Here is an 18,156-nt window from a genome sequence, read left to right as displayed (position 1 = left end):
CAGAATAAGTAAATAGAGAAATGTCTGAGTACGTTCAGTTCTGCTCAGCTGTTTGAAAATCAAACAACGTAAGTGCTTTATCAGCACAGTAATTCATTAATTTTTCTGCGGGGACGTTTCAATATCACTTATTTTTGGTGTATTCTGAGGTGTGTGCTTGCCAGCATGCCCTGTGATTATTACACACTATATCTGTTTAGCAGCTTCTCAATCTCAGATTGTCCCATTATGTGATTACGTACTTCAAATACCTATCATTTCATCATAATGGTATTAAGAAAAGGTGTATTGGCAGTACATACCCAGAAAGTATTTCCTCTAATGGACAGTAAAATGTATCTTTTTATCCTTACTGTTATACCGACATGTAACAAAACTACTTTATATCCTCGTTGGGCTGTTTCTTTATTATCGTTTCACTCTCAGTCCTATATGCTGACGCAGTTGGTGCGTTGGCGCCATCCAGCATTCCATGTTTCAGCCAAGACGATTCTGAATTACAAGGTGCTTATTTCGAAAGCCTGGAACTTTTACTGTTAGTTTACCATGTTTTGCGCTGCTGAGTTTAAAATATCTAAAGGCTTTTGTGGTTTATAAACATAGCTATGCTGAGGTGCTGAGTAGTTAAAAGAAGTACTACAGTTGATAGAGCAGAATAGAGGTAGTGGATAAATTATGAGACGGATGGTTACCTGGTTGAATGAGATGGTAGAGTGTGATAACAATGCTTTGGGCTATGATGTTAGGTGTAATGTACTACAGATTTTGATGGAGAACATATGAGTGTTATAATGAAGGATTTCACGCAGTGGTGGGCAGGAAAGAGAAGTGGATGGGAGCACAGATATGGGTAAGGAGGAAAAGAGTGGCTAAACTTTTGAAGGGAAGGTATATGTTTATGCTGATTTCATGGTCCGGGATTTGAAAATCTGTTCGTCATTTGAGGAAGATAAAGAGTGTGGTAGGTGTTCGTTCAGGGGGGATATATTGTGTCATAAACGTACAACGAGTGTAAATTTGTGTGGATAAGAGAAGGCAGCTTTGGCATCTTGTTTCGTCATGAAATGGTTATGCGTTCAAATACCAACAAGGATGATGGAAACATCGAATATTCGCATTCCTCATTGAAATCCATTGCATTTGAAATGTGAATGCAAAATGGATTTAAGCAACGTTCGACAAAGTCTAGAAATAATAGTGTTTTCCCTTTGTCAACTTTTTTCTTGGCATAATTGGCAAGATGGGACGTAGTAGAGGTCCGATTATAACAACGTTTGACATTTTGTTCTATGTACGATCCAGAGAGAGTAAACTGCCTGAGACTGACATTCCATTCACCATACCTGATAAGAAGTAAACGCTACCATCTAGTGCAATATCTCATCACATTTTCACAGTACCTGTCTTTCCAAGCTGTTTACTCCAGTAAATTTGAATTTCGATTGACGTTCCAGTTAAAATAGATATGTATTACTCTGTTTCGAAAACAGCTGGATATTTACTACAAAGGAACCAAGCTATGTGCAGTACACCTTTTATCTAACTCACATAGAACGTTAATGACTTACAGTAATTTTTTAGAAAGTCAGATTTTTTCTAGTGTTTGTCGATGACCCTATTTGATTACGTATGTAACTTTCTGATAATGTACGAGAGGGTAGACCAGCCAGATACTACAATATGCAAACCGGATGGAATAATTTGGTTGTAGCAGTTACACAGAGATGAAAAACTGATGATTTAAAAATGTACGACGCTATGGCCCACAGTTTTTTAAGCAGTATGACAATATCCGTACGTCAACATTTTATCTGAGAACTATTTTTATATTTAATAAACTATCCCTCTCTGTAGAGGGCAATGATTCCATTTTATAAAACGTCTCTCTCTGCGATTTTGTGTGAAACGTTCAGCAGTATTCTCCAAGTAACACTTAACAGATTTTCATATGGCGTTTTATTTTTCCTTTTTCTCTTCTTTTCTTTTACTTTTCCCTTCCTTCTCTGTTGTGTTAAATGTAAGTAACAAAATAAGAAATCAAAATAAGAAATAAACAAAAAAGCAAAAGTACAATAAAGCTAAAACTTGCATCCTGATGTACATAATATGTTAAAGATATCAGAATGGGCTAAAGAAATCTACGAAGATGTGCAGTAACTGTGGTTGACGCCCATCAGTCCTATTACAAGCCACACAGCTTTGTGCCACGGGTAGCCGCCCTGGTAAGGCGCCTGCAGTTCAACAGCAGAAAAACCTGCAGCAGCCGTTGCGACGTCTGGTGGCGCCACATTCACCGGATGTAGTGCTGCTATTGCTGGCACTAGCTCGCATCCGCGACCCAGGTGCTATTATCACGATTTCTTGGTATCCTTCCATTGGGCGGCTTTATAAGACACCGCCCAGCGGCTCGACAATCAGTCGACATCTGATGTTCACAGCTACGGTTCACAGGGTCAGGAGCCGACCGCGCAAGCGGTCTCCCAAACAGAGTTCCAATCGTCGGAGCTCAGCACACACTAGCCGGAGTCTAAAGACTCGCATACCGTGTCAAAGCCGTCGAATCTTCGCGAATGCTTTCAATCACTGACTGCATCCACTTACAGACGTTTTCTGGCTATGTCACCGCGACCGTATTTAGAACCGGCAGCTTACTTAACTCAGTGGCTACATTAGGTTAACGGTGCGACCTGTACATTGAAGAAACTGTCATTGTGTTTGGTGTATCCGTTATCAGATCAGGACAGCCTTAAAGGGTATTACGTCGGAAGCTATTTTCTATTATACTTGCTTCAGGTACTGTGTAATAAACTTCTGTTGTTCTTACGGCTATATGGGCATATCTAGTAATTCTAGCACGTACCTCCCACTAGGGGATTGAACTGTGGAGACGAGGTAATAGTTTGTTTTCTATAACTGTCTCATCTCAACAAAGTTTACGAGTGTATACATTTTACTGACGAAATTATTTGTTCTGTGACATCGTCCCTGTGTCTTTGTGTTCAGTTGGGTAGCATTCCTCTCTGCGTTCATTTGTCGCCCACGTGGTTACGTTTTGTTCTTCCGTTCCACTTTCAGACGTAGATAAGTTGTTGGTGGATGTATCCTTTGGCTTGCTTGCATATATGCCTCCTCCTTACTTTCAGCAGCATTTTCGCTAGTTGGTTTCACTATCTGTTGCTTCATAGTTGCTCGCGGTCATGGCATCTTCCATGTTGTGTGCATTACCTGTTATTTACTATTAACTATTAGATAATAGTGCTCGAATTTTCAATTGTGTCCACAATTTTAGTCACACACGTTATGTAGTATGTGTCATCTATTACTTATTTTGCCTTGCCTTGTTTTTGCCTAGGGATAGCGTACATTACTTCACTAGTTATGGTATTTTGCTTAGTGAGATGCTTGCGCTGTTGACAGTGCCCATTACACTCCTATTGCTTTACTATAAATACTGGGAGCTTTTTCGTATGACGGACGACTTGAGGCTCTATATAGAAATTTTGGATTTTAGTAGGCTGCGTGGACATAGATTACCATGTTTTCTGTTCGTCGTTCTTTGTGTTTTGGAGGCTGCTGTCTATGGCGTAATAATGTCAAGTGAAATAGTTAGTAACTGGTAGCAGTCGATGGTACGACGTTAGCTGACTTTGGGATTATGAATTTGTGTGGACAGTGAGACTGCAATGGTTTTCAGACGTACCACACTACTTCTTGGTCATTTCGTGACTCATTAGTCTTGCAGGAAGACCCCGGTCGGTCCAGTTATCATTTGCTCATTTGTCGTATCTGATCCAGCGCTGAACCTTGAGGCGTTACTTTCGTTTTGCCTCAACTTACAGTAGGAAGTAATTATGTTTTATACATCGAGATATAAGTTTTTCTTTGATTGCTAGCAGCTTCAATACTTCTCTGGGTGAAAGGAATATTTGACGCATTTGTTTTTTTTCTTTTCCTCATTTCACAAAGAGGTCACACACCGTTTATATGTATACTCCTTGTTCCATCCTGTATGAGTGTGCATGGGTATAAATGGAAGTCAAATGTAGCGGGAGCATGGACCAAAGGGAACAGTTTAAGGGAGTAGCAGTCATTGCCAACATTACAAGAATAACGGCAGGTAGGCCAGAACAGCAAGCAAAGATGAAAACAGGCACGAGGGTAGGTTACAAAGTTGGTGCGGGGGTGAGGTGAGTCTCCCCACCACCGCGTTTGAACAGGAACGTTGGTCGGATTTTGACGCGAGGAGAGCACGGTGGGGCCAGCCATGAGAAGGACCGGACGCGGGAGCACAGCAGCTCGCAGATTTGGTGAGATAGAAATGAGGTAATATGGCTAAAAATTCACGACAGGGTATGCTCATTGCACGCATTCAACATACCTTCATCGGTACCGGTTACGGTTTTAATTTATTTGCAATAGTTTTCTCCGAAATGTGTATGTGAAATTTTGCTTTGTGGTAGTGAGCATGCAACAGGAACCATCAGTTGATGTAGCTATTTCCCGAGTCATAAGCTTCACTTTTAGCTCAATGAGTGCAGATTGCATATCAGATGGTAGATCAAGAAATTTCTGTCGCGAAACTTAATTATTTTTTGTACTTTCTTTGTGAGTTCAGTTCGCACTTCATTTTGGCGCCAATAGTACATCATTTTCGCCCAGAATCTTTTCTCTGATAGAGGTTATCTACCTTCAGCAGTGGCCTACCTTAAATTTCTAGTGGTGTAATTCATGCATGACGATAAGTGAGTGTTAAAGAATGAATGACGATTTTCCCGCTAAAGACGGTGTGGCCCACTTATGTATTTTTTGTGTTATTATGAAATTATGTGCCATATATTTTTTGTGTTATTATGAAATTATGTGTCATATATTTTTTGTGTTATTATGAAATTATGTGTCATATATGAAACTATTCGTGTAGCTTTTTCGTTCTGTCATTGTCCTACCCATGAGAGGTAACGCTGAAGTTTTGTAACTAAAGAAAAATTGTAATGTGTCGGCTTCTAAAGTTTTCATCAAAGTATAAAATAAATATATTATGTGAGAGTCAGCATTTCAGTTAAGAAATAGTCCCCCAGGCACCTGACATATGAAATGAGTAGGATGTGTCTTATTCAGTCCGATATTCTAAAGTTAATGAAAGACAGAAATAATCTGAAATGTGAATTTAGATAGACTACCAGCTGCTATAGGACGGCTTTGAGTTAAACCATTATCTTAGAGAAACTCGCACCAGTTTCCGTTTTGCATATTTCAAAAATAATTAATTTGTTTATCAAGTTAATAAGTAAGGGTCACAATATAGACACCATTTCTTATGGGCCTGGTATATTAGCAGCCAGGACGCAAAGTCGGGTACAATTCTCTAAAGTAACGCGCGGAGATGGTCACACAGGTTCAATATAAACTAAAAATATATAAAGAACGAGCATACAGCCAGCCAGCAGTATTATAGCAACCTGTCTCTAACGTAGCTTCTGCAATGACTGGGGATTCCTCCACACATCTACTCATTTGGTTCAATGTACGGTGGCAGCGCCACATCATGTGTGGAACTTGTCGTCACAGATCCAGCCTCCAGTTCGGCTATTACAGCATACCTTCCAGCTTCCCTTCTGGCAGCTCGCTGGTCCCAGTGCTGCCTCGGGCCTGGCATGGACGTCGTGGACTCCACCTTCTACGGAGAATGATGGCACCTTCGATTCGTTGCCTGGCTTACTACAGCAGCTGCCACACTTTCTCCAGGCATCTGTGTTTCCTGTTGATTGCCTTCTGACCTTCTCCAGCAGCTGAGTATCATGGACTGCCTCCTTGGCTCAACACCTCCAAAAGCCCTGGCACCTCCAGAGGACCTGGTACTTGCACAGCCCTGGTGCCTCCACAGGCCCCAGCATTTCCACAGGCCCCAGCATCTACATCGGCCTGGTTCTTCGACAAGCTATGGCGCCTCCATCGATCTCAGCGTCTCCTCTGGCTCCAGCGCCATCAGAGCCTTCACCACTGGCCCTGGCGCTTCTTCAGGTTCCAGCACCATTGGCCCTCCAACCACCAGCCCCCTCCATACCCTCCTCCATCATACACATTCTTCTACTTCTGCTGGCCAGAATGTCTGAATGTCACTCCATCCTCTGTTGGCACAAGTGAGCACACCTTGTCTACTCTGAACACGTAGCCATTGGTTGAGCCATTCTTTCTCCCTGTCGCTGACAATCGACCCACATCCTCAGAGCCCTGCTTTCTCTCCAGGCTTGCTTTCTCCTCCAACAGGCTCCTTCGCAGCACACGATGCACCTTCTCCTCGGCCCTTCTCTGCCCCGGTCTGACCTATTTCCTGACCCTAACCGTCTCTGGTGGTATTTATCTTTTCGACCTCCAGTACGTACTATTCTGGCTCTGAGCGCTATGGGACTTAACATCTATGGTCATCAGTCCCCTAGAACTTAGAACTACTTAAACCTAACTAACCTAAGGACATCACACAACACCCAGTCATCACGAGGCAGAAAATCCCTGACCCCGCCGGGAATCGAACCCGGGAACCCGGGCATGGGAAGCGAGAACGCTACCGCACGACCACGAGCTGCGGACACCTACTACTCTTTGTGAATTCCTGGCTCTTCTTTCCATCTGACTTCAGTTGTACTTACCTGGCGCCGAGTTTTGCCACAATCCTGGTGTCGTCTGGTCAGGCACAAACAGTGGCACATCGCCCTTTTCACGACGACGACCTTACATGCTACTATTTTCCTAGGTTCGCTTCTTGCGGATGGTGTCACCATCTCCACATGGGGATGGGGGTTGCAGTATCCCAGCAGGTGCTTACGTCACAGCCATCGACTACACAGCGAGATGCCTCCGCCACCACCTCTGTAGAGAAAAGGTATGTAGTACCTGTTGCTGACACAATTGGATCCATCCACCAACAACACAGCAGAGTGCTGCAAGTAGACTCTCTGCCACAGTAGCTGAAACTCACCCCCAGCTCATCATGCCTGCAGCAGCCGTTGCAGAATCTGGTGGCAACACATACACCGGAAACAGTGCTGTTGTCGCCAGCTGTCCAAACATCGAGTCTTTGAGAGTGCTTTAAATATGGACTACAGCCACATATAGAAGAATCCCGGCTTGCTCAATGATACATAATTCAAAATGGACATCATACTTAACTCAGTGGCGTCATTAGCGTAATGGTGTGGCTCATACATTCAAGAAACTGCCATTATGTTTGATTCCATCTGTTATCAGATCAAGACCATCTTTAGCGACATTATTTCAGAAGCTGTTTTCTGTTGTACTTGGTTAAGGTGCCGTGTAATTAAGTTCTGTAGTTCATTTAGCTATCTGGGCACGTCTATTCATTGTAGCATGCGTTACCCACAACGAGTTTTAACAAGAGAAATACAATTTTTAGGTTCTCAACACTACCGCATTGCAAATACATAACTACAAGAATTGTTATTATTTTACAAACTCAAATTAATACGACGAATAACTGGTACTAAATGTCCCTATAATGTTGCATGGGAGGTAAATAAGGAAAAAAAATGCGTAACAATTCATTTGAGTGAAACAGTTGTGCATTCTGTGAGGGAATTTTGAAGATACACATATTTTCTCTTGGATGTAAATCATTGTTGTCATCCATTTCGCTATAGTTCATGTACACCGATAATGCTAAATTGACTGTTTGCTCACAAGTATTTAATCAGCAGATGATCCAAACTTATTTTTGTGGCAATAGGCTGTGCCAAAAGTCCATGTATGGGCCAAACAAGTTAGTTCTGCCTTTCAGTGGTGCTGTTATTTCCAGAAAATTCTTCGAGGATTCGTCGTACTCGTTCCACGTCTCTGTGAGAAGTGACGTCTGCTCCGGCGTTGGATTGCTGAAACAATTGTTGTTTCAGTGAGAAAAACGTCATCGCTGAGCACAGACACTAAGATAGCATCGCAAGATATTTGGAAGCAAATAACTATTCCATTTTGTAAAAAAAGGGCAAGAAATTGCAATTATAGAATATCCCTAATAGAGTGTCAGTATACCATCAAGGTGAATACAGATATTATAACTGTGAATTTCAGAAAAAGGAGAAATCTGCATTATGTTTGCTTATATGTGAATCACTACCACCACGTGCACATTTGAATAAAGATCATTAGCGGAGGTGTCCGGAGTGTCCTGCTCTTATAGCTTAATGGACGAAGTTCTGACCTGGGAAGTAAGGAAATAGCCTGACTCATATCGAATCTACGTGTTGGATCTGGTACACTAGCCTCTTTGATTGTGATATTGCCACCTTTTCCTCTCTCGTTTAGGTAAATGCCGTGCCGGTTCCCAATCTCTGTCTCTGAGGACAGGATACAGAAGCAGCTGAAACAGTAAGACATGAAACAACGTTGCATGAGTCACAGGCTGATGTTTTCTCACAGAGAGAGAGAGTGTCCAATGGTGATATCGACGCTGATTGCAAATACTGATGCCACGGAATTAATGTTGAGAGCGTTAAAAACGTCTACAGCCGCGCCTCAAGACTACTCCAGCCACAGTAAATACGTATGGTACAGGAAACTACAAGGCATCTTCAACTCTCATCCATTCAGCGGTGGAAGAATTACTTTTCAACACGCAATCGTATGAACAGCTAATAGTGGTTCGGTCCCGAAGACGACAAGTGACCGGTGCTAAAAACGCGATAGGGCATGCTGAAAAGTAATGACTTCAAATTTATGTGAAAACAATGAAAGCTTTTAAAATAAAACAAATGTTATTAACAGTTTGCACATTCATTCTTCGTACATACATATTTATTTCTCAACATAATCACCCTGCCGACGAACACAATCCTCCCAACGAGAGAACTGTTTGTTGGTACCATCGTTGCAAAATGTCTGTCTTTGTTGAAGGAGCCACAGCGTCTCCTCTACTTGCACCGCTACATCACTGTCAAAGTGAAGTCTGTAAGTTTTGGAAACAGATGAAAATCGTGTGGGGAGAAGTTGACACTATATGGATGATGATCGATGACAGTAAAGCCAAGGCGTCGAATTGTTTTAGATGTTGCAGAGCTCGCATGTGGTCTGTGATTGTCATGCTGAAGGAGAGGATATTTTCCAAACGAACTCTTTAAATTCCAAACTCGATTACAGGACGCTCTTTCTCACGCGACGACATAGCTAGGTTCCACACATCCATGTTAGAAGCTACAATTCGGAGCTCTCTATCGGCAGAGGACGGCAAATATGTGGACATGAAGAATGCATATGCGGCATGTTAATAATGCTTGTTTTATTTAACAATATTTAAGAGATTTCACATAAAATTCCAGAGGCATTATTTTTCAGCACTCCTTTTAGAGTAGGTCTTGATGCTGTTTTGCATGTCCTTTTTGTCGTGTCATTTTAGAATTAAATGTCGATAAACGAAATGTCGATATAAATGTATAGTAAGTCAAATGCGCAGTAAGGATTGATGCATTAGATTTAGGCTCAAATTTTTATAGAGCAAATTGTGATTGGTGGGTGACTTAATTAATGCACCTAATATGACTATTTTACAACAATAAATAGCAGACCCCGGTTTTCCCGTTTTTAAGTGTTAATTTCCGATGAAATTAAGAAAGACATAAAAGTGAGCAGTTATCGTTAAAAAAAGTGTTGAATTAGTATTTTCCTATCATAAGGATGAACAGAGAAGTCCGAGTTTTAATACCAAATAGATGTCATACAATGATTTAGTAGTTGGGTTTCAGCGAAATTTTTGCGGAGTTACCTGTTGTCGCCGCAATACAATACACCGCTTGCTGGCGATAAAATCACAAGAGTTATAAAGACGCAACATTATCAGAAATTTGAAGCATTACAGACGTCACTTCAAAACTCACTCACAAGAGACCTCGCTACATCTTCATAGAGTTATTGGATAAATGTACGTAGTACTATATTAAATTTGCCGCTGATGCGGTAAATAAAACGCAGAATGAAGCATACGTCCTGTTCAACTATGGTGTACTGAACATGATACACACTCTTCATCCTTTGTCAAATAAATCTGTGGTGGCTGATGTGTGTATTTCCACTGAATTTAAATTCATTACGACAGCATTCGCTCTGCCGCCAATGGGTCAACTATTTCGAATACTATGGTCAAAGTTAATTGAAATTTGTATTGAAAGACAAACTTGACCAACCAGGACGGGCGCTTCCACTTGGCAGATTCAGAGAATCCAGTGCAGTCTCAGATTTGCTCGTACAGGAATGTTTGTTTGCTTCCTATGTTGCATCAACTTACCAACCGCAAGTAGAAATTAAGTTAATTTGGTTGAAGATACACCGATCTTATAATCATTGTGGACCTGAAGATTCTAACAAGTGGTCCTTCCCTTTACACTCGGTGCGTAAAGACTGATATGGTTAACAAACACAGCTGAGGATAATGTTGATGTGACTGAAAAATCCGCTTCAGATGTAAATGATGTTTTGTTAGAGCAACTAGTTTCTGAGTCTATTACTTCATCAAGGGGTGCAGTAATTACAAATCAGCGGGTTTCTCAATCCTATAAATTTTATACTCAATGTTGGCGCCGTTTCACGTTTCATCCATTTCCACACAATGAGCCATTACATTTAGCTACAATGCGGCGCGATTATGTTTTATCTGTTGTGATTGCCCCTTGTGTATCACAATGCACTTCTTTCATTCCCATTTATTGGTATCTGAAGGAATATTTATAAAGGAACTGAACCTCAGAGGTCACTGGCTTCCCTTCACAGTGGTTCAAGTCTTTTAATTTGATGTTACTGCAGAATAACTAACAATCATTCGTTTACACGCCCTAATCTGGGTTAACATTTAAATTTTCAAACGATACATATCTTAAGTACAAATGAATTTAGTACAGATTCTCGTCACCTGACTGAAAGTTAGGGGCTTGATAATATGCATCCCCTTTCACATCAATGAATTACAAACATATTCGAGTATAGCATGGACATCTGCATAAATTTTTCCAAGAGCAGGTAAGAATCTAACATTGTAATTTTATATATACTTAAGAAATAGATATAAGAAAATCGGATCGACACCCCTACATCTGCGATTTAGTGTAGTCACAAACAATTATTGGTACCAATGCGCATGAACTTTGTAATCCATACCATCTATACGGACTGAGTTCAGGAGGGGGCATGAGCCTCCCCTTAGCCCCCATTGTGGAGACCTAATCACCACAGTCATATACAAGGTGGATTCCAAAGTTTTCGGGTTTGGTGCTGCCATCTGGATAGTAGGAGTAGGTGGCGAGAGCTGCATATCTGATGAGTCAGTGTGCAGAGTGGCATTCAGCTGGGAGGACGTGTTGCGTGTCCACAGTGATTTTTGTAATACTCTGTGTTCGGCGTGTGGCGATTTTACGATGGATACGCGAGCAGAACACCGCGTGTGTATCATATTCTGAGCGAATATCGGGAAAAATGCTGCAGAGACCCTTGCAATGATTCAACAAGTGTTTACGGGACAGAGCATGAGCCGTACGCGTGTGTTTGAGTGGCATGCTCCCTTTGAGTGGCATGCTCGGTAAAGGGCCGTCCATACAGACGTCGAAGATGATGCTCACACTGGAAGGCCCATTAGCCGCACAATGCCAGACATTGTTGCCAAACTTCAGCAATTGGTTCGTGCAATCGACGTCGAACCATTCAAGACCTTGCACATAAGGTGAGTATTGGTTTGGTATATGTAAACGAATGTTGACTGATGAATTGGGCATGCATCGTGTCGCTGCAAAATTTGTGCGTAGTATCTTGACTGCCGATCAGAAGGCACAGTTTGTTAAAGTGTTTACGGACCTTCGTCAGACTGCATCTGATGATCCAGTCTTCTTGTCACGGATTACCATCGCCGACTGGATTTACAGTTATGACCCAGAGACAAAGCAACAATCGTCCCAGTGGAAGAACCTGGGCTCTCCAAGACCCAAAAAAGCGAGACAGGTGAAGAGCAAAGGGAAGAGCTTGATCATCGTTTTCTTGGATACCACGGGAATTGTGGACAAAGAATTCGTCCCACCCAACCAAACAGTGGCGTTTTGCGACGGCTCTATGAAAACGTGCGGCGACGACGGCCCGAACTTCGGCGTCAAGGGAACTGGCTGCTGCATCACGACAATGCGCCCTGTCACACGTCCTTCCTCACCAGGACCTTTTTGGCAAAAAACAACATGACGGTGGCACCCCATCCACCGTACTTCGCGCTATTCCCAAAACTGAAACTCAAGTAGTAAGGCCGTCGGTTCGACACTCTAGAGAGCATTCCAGAAGCATCGCTGGCATTGATAAACACCCTCAACGAACGGGACTTCCTGAAAACGTTTGACCATTGGCAGAAACGCTGGGACCGGTGTGTACGTGCGGATGGGAACTACTTCGAGGGTGATGGTGACCATTAGTCCAAAGGTAATTCGTATGTCACTGCGTGAATGGCCGTGGACAGAAGAAGATCGATACTGGGCGCCTCTTCGTAAGTTAAACTACACGGCACTGATGTGCCATACAGAATTATTTATGCAGCTTAGATATGAAGTAACGCCAAGTATGTCTGCACAAAGATGAGTTATGCACCATGTACAGTGATGTGATGCTATCTCTATAGATAGCTATGTGCTGAAGAGCCAGTTCATCGAGTTGATGATGTCTGTGTTAAAGAATTGTGACGATGGATTCCATTACTTGTAAAAGCTACGTGTCATTAATTACCGCTAATGATGAGCTATGCCACTGCGTACTATTTTTTATAATTTATTCAATTACAGCTTACTAATGCAGCAGTGTGATCTCTGTGGTTAAGATGTTCTGTAAAAAGAATAATGTGTCAGTTTCTGGCACCCTGCATTTTATAATATTATTTATATACAAATTATTTGACTGCTTTTTTAGCAACCATTCTTTCAAAAAACAAATGTAATGTGTAACAAAAATATTACTTACTCGTATTTAGCGAAGTTGGCCCACATTGCTGTCATTTGATCCCTAATAATAGCGCCATCCGATGTGGGGTCGAGGTCTGATGAAAAGAATAAGTAACTCGCGTCGTCAGCGTGAGCTGCCCCTGTGAATATAAAACATCCAGTATCATTATTTATGTAGTGCTTCTGTTTATTTACATTTTAGCTCTGCATTTCTCCATAACACTGCCACTGGTATGCACAACATAAATAGAAGCTCTGTCTAACATTTAAACCAGATTTGAAGCTTTCTTTTTATGGTTCTAATTTTCATTTTTAATATTCCTTCTCGTTCACTTCAGTATAGTCCGTTAAAGTTGTGTGGCTTTGTCATTTTTCTTTTGCCTGTGTATTATTAATCTTTAGCTTTCTGAGGACAGCCTGACTCCATCCATCCTTACCAGACCCTCATTCCACACCAGATAATTTTTAATTCGAGGCATTATAGAGGGTGTCTTCTTTAACTTGAGACATCTAAATATCTCGAAAATGGCGTATGGTACGAAGCAAAAATGTTTCAGTGAAAAGGTAATAGAGGCAATGGGGACGTCTATGCTACATCTGGCTATCTGCTAACCACTCCTCCTCCATGGGAGGGGTCAACTTTGTATTTTCAACCATTATTTTCTATTCATGGTAGATGGCGCTGTAATCGAGAAATTATATTGATTGATCTGACTGTACATTTCATATGCTTTGTAAACGCAAACCTTTGTTTTTTTTTTACTATAAAGTCAGTACCGCCAATAGACTGCTTTTTATTTGCACTGTTACATTTTACGATCATGATTTCGGCTTTAAAGTGCCATTATCAAGTTTTTTAATGTTATACAGTGCCTAATATGGCACTATGTACACATTGTCTGTTTTAAATACGACAGTATGCCATCTTAGGCACTGTATAACATTAAACCAGTTGTAATGGCACTTTAAAGCCGAAATCATGATCGTGTAATGTAACACTGCAAATAAAAAACAGTCTAATTAATGGCGGAACTGATATTAAATAAATATTAATGACTGTGGCCCCACGTTATGAAAAAATTAGTAAACCTTTGTGTTCTGACAGTTGATATTTAAGTTGAAATTTACTCTAGTGGTGTGAATTTGACTGTAATATACAGTGTGGTTAGCCGTTTCAGTGTCTGCTAGGAAACTATACTTAGCGATCCGGGAGCAACGGTGTGAATGAAAGAGTTTTCTGTGTTCGCCAGGCTGCTTGATACCTGTGAGTCCCCTTACCTCACATCGTTGAAGTGAGGTGCTTGATTCCTGTGAGATTCCTTGTTTCACCCCATTGACTTCGCCGAGTATGCATGGCAGGTACGCCTGTCACTATCACTTCATGAACATTTTACGTTAATTACAATTTCGCCCGTTTCGCCTGTAACGGCCAGCGTGAGAGTGACGGAGGTTGGATGGAAATACACGATGAAATCATTCACCCTGATGGCGATGTTTGAGGGCGGCCAACGAAATTAAACATTCGGACTGTGTGGGGACTCACTACAATCAACCCCGTAGGGAACACAAAACTGCCTCATCATGCAAGTAGATTATTTGCTAGAGAAGTCACTGTGAGGCCACGTTATTTGTATAGTACTCAGGTAACGTTTTAACATCAGTATCAACCGTTAGAAGAGAATAGTTTATAATTACATCGTAAATGAAATGTAGAATTAAATGAGATGGTTCTTAATGGCAAAAACAGGAACACTTGATTTTTGTCGATTATTGCGGCATTTATCACGAATGGAATATCATGGTGTGAATAAACAGTGCGTACTTTTTCTGTAGAATCCGAATAAACAATAAAATTGGGAATTCCAATTTGAAAATACAAACCTGACCCGTCCACGTAGGAGGAATGGTTATGAGATGGTCAGTTGTAGCACAGACAGGTGTCCTCTTTACTAACATTTACTTTTCACTTCTTTTCATACAATTTTTTACACGATGCATCTTTTGCGAGGTATTTAGTTGTATCGAGTTAAAACAAACATCCTGTATTTGTATTTTCTGCCTTATTATTCACTTAAAATCCTGTTTGCTCTTATACAGCTTTTAACACATAATCTCATTTCTCGTGCCTATTCACTGCTTCTCTGCTTGTTGTTAATATCCTATTCATGTGAGCCTGAGGGCAGCCACTGACTTAGAGGGCATAATTAATATCTGTCGCTCTCAACTTCGATTCTCAAGTTTTATGATTTCTGTTTCAGCCTATTTCGAATCCCAGGTGCTTTAAACTTGTTCTATTATTGCACTGTTAACTACAAACTTAGTTGTTCTTGGCTGAGAACCCATTAAGGTCTATTTCATTTTCTTAGAAGAAATTTAATTTTTTGTTCTTCGTGTACTTAGTGTGTGAATACATAGTGAAAATTTGGGTTAATCGTAAGAAAATAAACCTACATTGTATACTTTCGAAAGTTCATAGGGCTGCTGTTGGATAGATTGCTTCATAAGATTCATTTTCTCAGTTTCGTTAAATGACGAGAGTGTTAATGATTGCTTGTTTTACACCTACATTACTCAGTAATATTTCCCCCAGTTCTAATACTGTGCTCGTATTTTCGTATCATCTTTTAATTTGCGGTATCAGACGGAAAGGAGTATGCCTGGATTCGTTGCTGTTTAGGCCAATAATAGTTTTTTCGATGTCTAAAAGGACGTATTTTTCCCCCTCTAATATTTTTTGCACATGGCTTTCAGTGTAGGATTCTAAATACTCTGTCGGTTATTGAGCAGCTTTTCCTACCACCCATTTATTTTTTGCTAATCAGCTGTCCCTTTATGCACTTTAACCTTTTTATTAAGTATTATTTCACCTATGCTATAGACACAATCCAGATGGCTTAGTCACTACTCACTGCCACACTGGTTTTTTCCAATTTTTTAAAATATTAAATATCAGTTTTTATTTTTTACTGTTTTGAGATGTACTGCACTACTTCCAACATTTATTGAACAGTTATACTAAACGTAAACGTAGGAGAACCCCTGCCCTTCATTATTGCTACTGTACATGGTATGGAGTAAATATGGTAAAAAAAATTGTTATATCTTACTTCCATCCTTTTGACTTAGCCTCGGGCAGTGGCGTGAACAATTACGTAAACTACTACGCAGTACTTTTGGCTGGCTCCTACGCTATTACACTGAATTAGAGACGCCACAACGCTATTGCTGAGCGGGAGGCGCCAGCTTCCTGCAACAACCCCACCAATGGGAGGACCGGGTCCCGCCACGTGAGGCTCGCAAGAGGGTTGGTGAGTTGGCGGCCGCCACAGTGGGTCGTCCTCTTGCCTATCAGCTTCCTTACCCTCTGCACCTGTGCACCAGTGCTTTCTATTGAGGACGAAATGCTCCTTCCGTACCATGTGCGGTTCACTCCGCGGCCTTAACCAGATTTTACGAACATTGTATCCCTTAGTGGTAGTTCTTGGGAATAGGACCCACTTCTTTCCTGAATCCTGGCATTTATCATTTTACACGTAGGAAAAACACCCCGGATGCTACCATCCTGACATGTACACTACAACCGTAAATTTTTGCAGTGCAAATTTGGCCAATCTCTTTTCTTAAAGGATTTTAGGGTTTTTGTCAGTTATACCATGTCTGTATTATCCATTTTTTAAGTAGTTCGTTTCTTTGTTGTGCATTTGTGACGCATATTTTCTTTATTCCACTCCTTTAAAGTTACTAACACGAGTTTTGTCTTATTTTGTCGAATTTAAAGTATTTATTATTTTATAACCTACTTCCTATCGGCCGTATACATTATAATCAATATTGGGAACAGACCTTCCCTAATCCAACAGTATGTTTAGAAGAAATTAATTGCTATTTAAAACACTCTTATCATCAGTATGCTCACTATGATGCCGAATTTTTAATTTCTGGGTTTTTCTTAATTTTTCTCGTTACCTAGTCCCTCACTGATGACTCATGTGACTCATGGGATTATATCCTTCAAACTGTGCAATTCCTGTTATCCTTTGTCTGAGTCAACTGTAGGTAGTGATGAAGAAGACACAGATTATACATGTGTTCACTTTCTCATTTTTTTGTAATATTCTAATCGTTTTCACAAAGATTCCTGCATGTGAATCTACATAAATGTTGTTTGTTTGTGTTCTTTCTCCAGTAGATTCTGACATTCTCTGGACTCTTCACCTGCTATGTTGTTCTCGGTCATAATTAGAGTGTATTGTTCAAGTTTATTTCTGTATACTATTTTCATAGATGCGAGTGTCAATATTCAGTGTCAATACTCATTGGGGTTCTATTTACAGCAGAAAATAAGAATTTATGAGTTATCAAGTTTCAATCTCTCTCAAGTTTTAACCTCTCTTCCAATATCTCAGATAGTTGGTGTTACTATCAGGTATATAACTTGGAAGCAGTACTAAATCAATAAGCACTTGGTTTGGGCAATCATTCAGGATTTTCTTAGGACGAATATTTTTAAATTATCCATAGGGAAGCGGAGACTGTCACGTTGGTCAATACAGCATGGGCCTTCCGACGTTTATTGATTGATAGTATATCCGTCACTATTTGTATACGTTTTCTTTTTCTCTAGTACAAAATTTGAACGACATTCGTAACATATATTTATGACGGTAATTGAATCCTGCACTACATTTGAAAATGACGCAGATACCCGACGCTATATTTTACCATAATCGTCACGACTTTCTAACTAACGGTCCCAACGCTCTACCAATCATTCAGTTCGCCGAAGATTAAAATCCACTACTTGAACACAGCGATATTCGAGAACAGCTGTGTGAACATCACCCTCTTGCTGCGTATCAATTCCTCAATTGTCTGGACGTTGTCGTCTGCGGTCGATGCCGACTGCCATCCTTCCCTATCGTTTTCACCCACGTCTGTATGGCATTGGTCATATTGTTGGCATTATTTATCTATGGATGAGTCCTATAATAACTTTGATTCGTATATCACCAGGATTTCACTCTGAAGCTGCGTGGAATTTAGATTTTTGTCCAACATAACTACACAGTTACGTGAACTTCAACGATGAATTACGTTTCCATATTTACATTTGGGGCGTCTTTCACTTCCATACTGTGATTGCACTTGTTATCTGTACCACAACATAACGGTGGAGGAAACCCAGAAGATGTGCACT

The 18,156-nt window shown here is 40.8% G+C and overlaps 2 protein-coding genes across 2 annotated transcripts in view; both read right to left on the bottom strand.

Moving 5' to 3' along the window:
- Positions 1-6,707, bottom strand: part of LOC124775773 (venom carboxylesterase-6-like) — a 198,690-nt gene extending 191,983 nt beyond the window's left edge. The window contains exon 1 of the mRNA XM_047250603.1: positions 6,648-6,707. Within this exon, the coding sequence (XP_047106559.1) occupies positions 6,648-6,707 (60 nt within the window). The remainder of the gene's footprint in view (positions 1-6,647) is intronic.
- A 1,016-nt stretch (positions 6,708-7,723) lies between these two features.
- LOC124775772 (esterase FE4-like) overlaps positions 7,724-18,156 on the bottom strand; it is an 80,154-nt gene continuing 69,721 nt past the window's right edge. The window contains exons 10-11 of the mRNA XM_047250602.1: positions 12,979-13,099; positions 7,724-7,883 (exon numbers count right to left, since the gene is read on the bottom strand). Of these exons, the coding sequence (XP_047106558.1) occupies positions 7,724-7,883; positions 12,979-13,099 (281 nt within the window). The remainder of the gene's footprint in view (positions 7,884-12,978; positions 13,100-18,156) is intronic.

The sequence above is a fragment of the Schistocerca piceifrons genome, chromosome 2 (genome assembly GCF_021461385.2).
Source record: "Schistocerca piceifrons isolate TAMUIC-IGC-003096 chromosome 2, iqSchPice1.1, whole genome shotgun sequence".
Taxonomy (NCBI): domain Eukaryota; kingdom Metazoa; phylum Arthropoda; class Insecta; order Orthoptera; family Acrididae; genus Schistocerca; species Schistocerca piceifrons.
The sequence above is the reverse complement of the archived record's forward strand: the minus strand, read 5'-3'. Positions and strand labels throughout refer to the sequence as shown.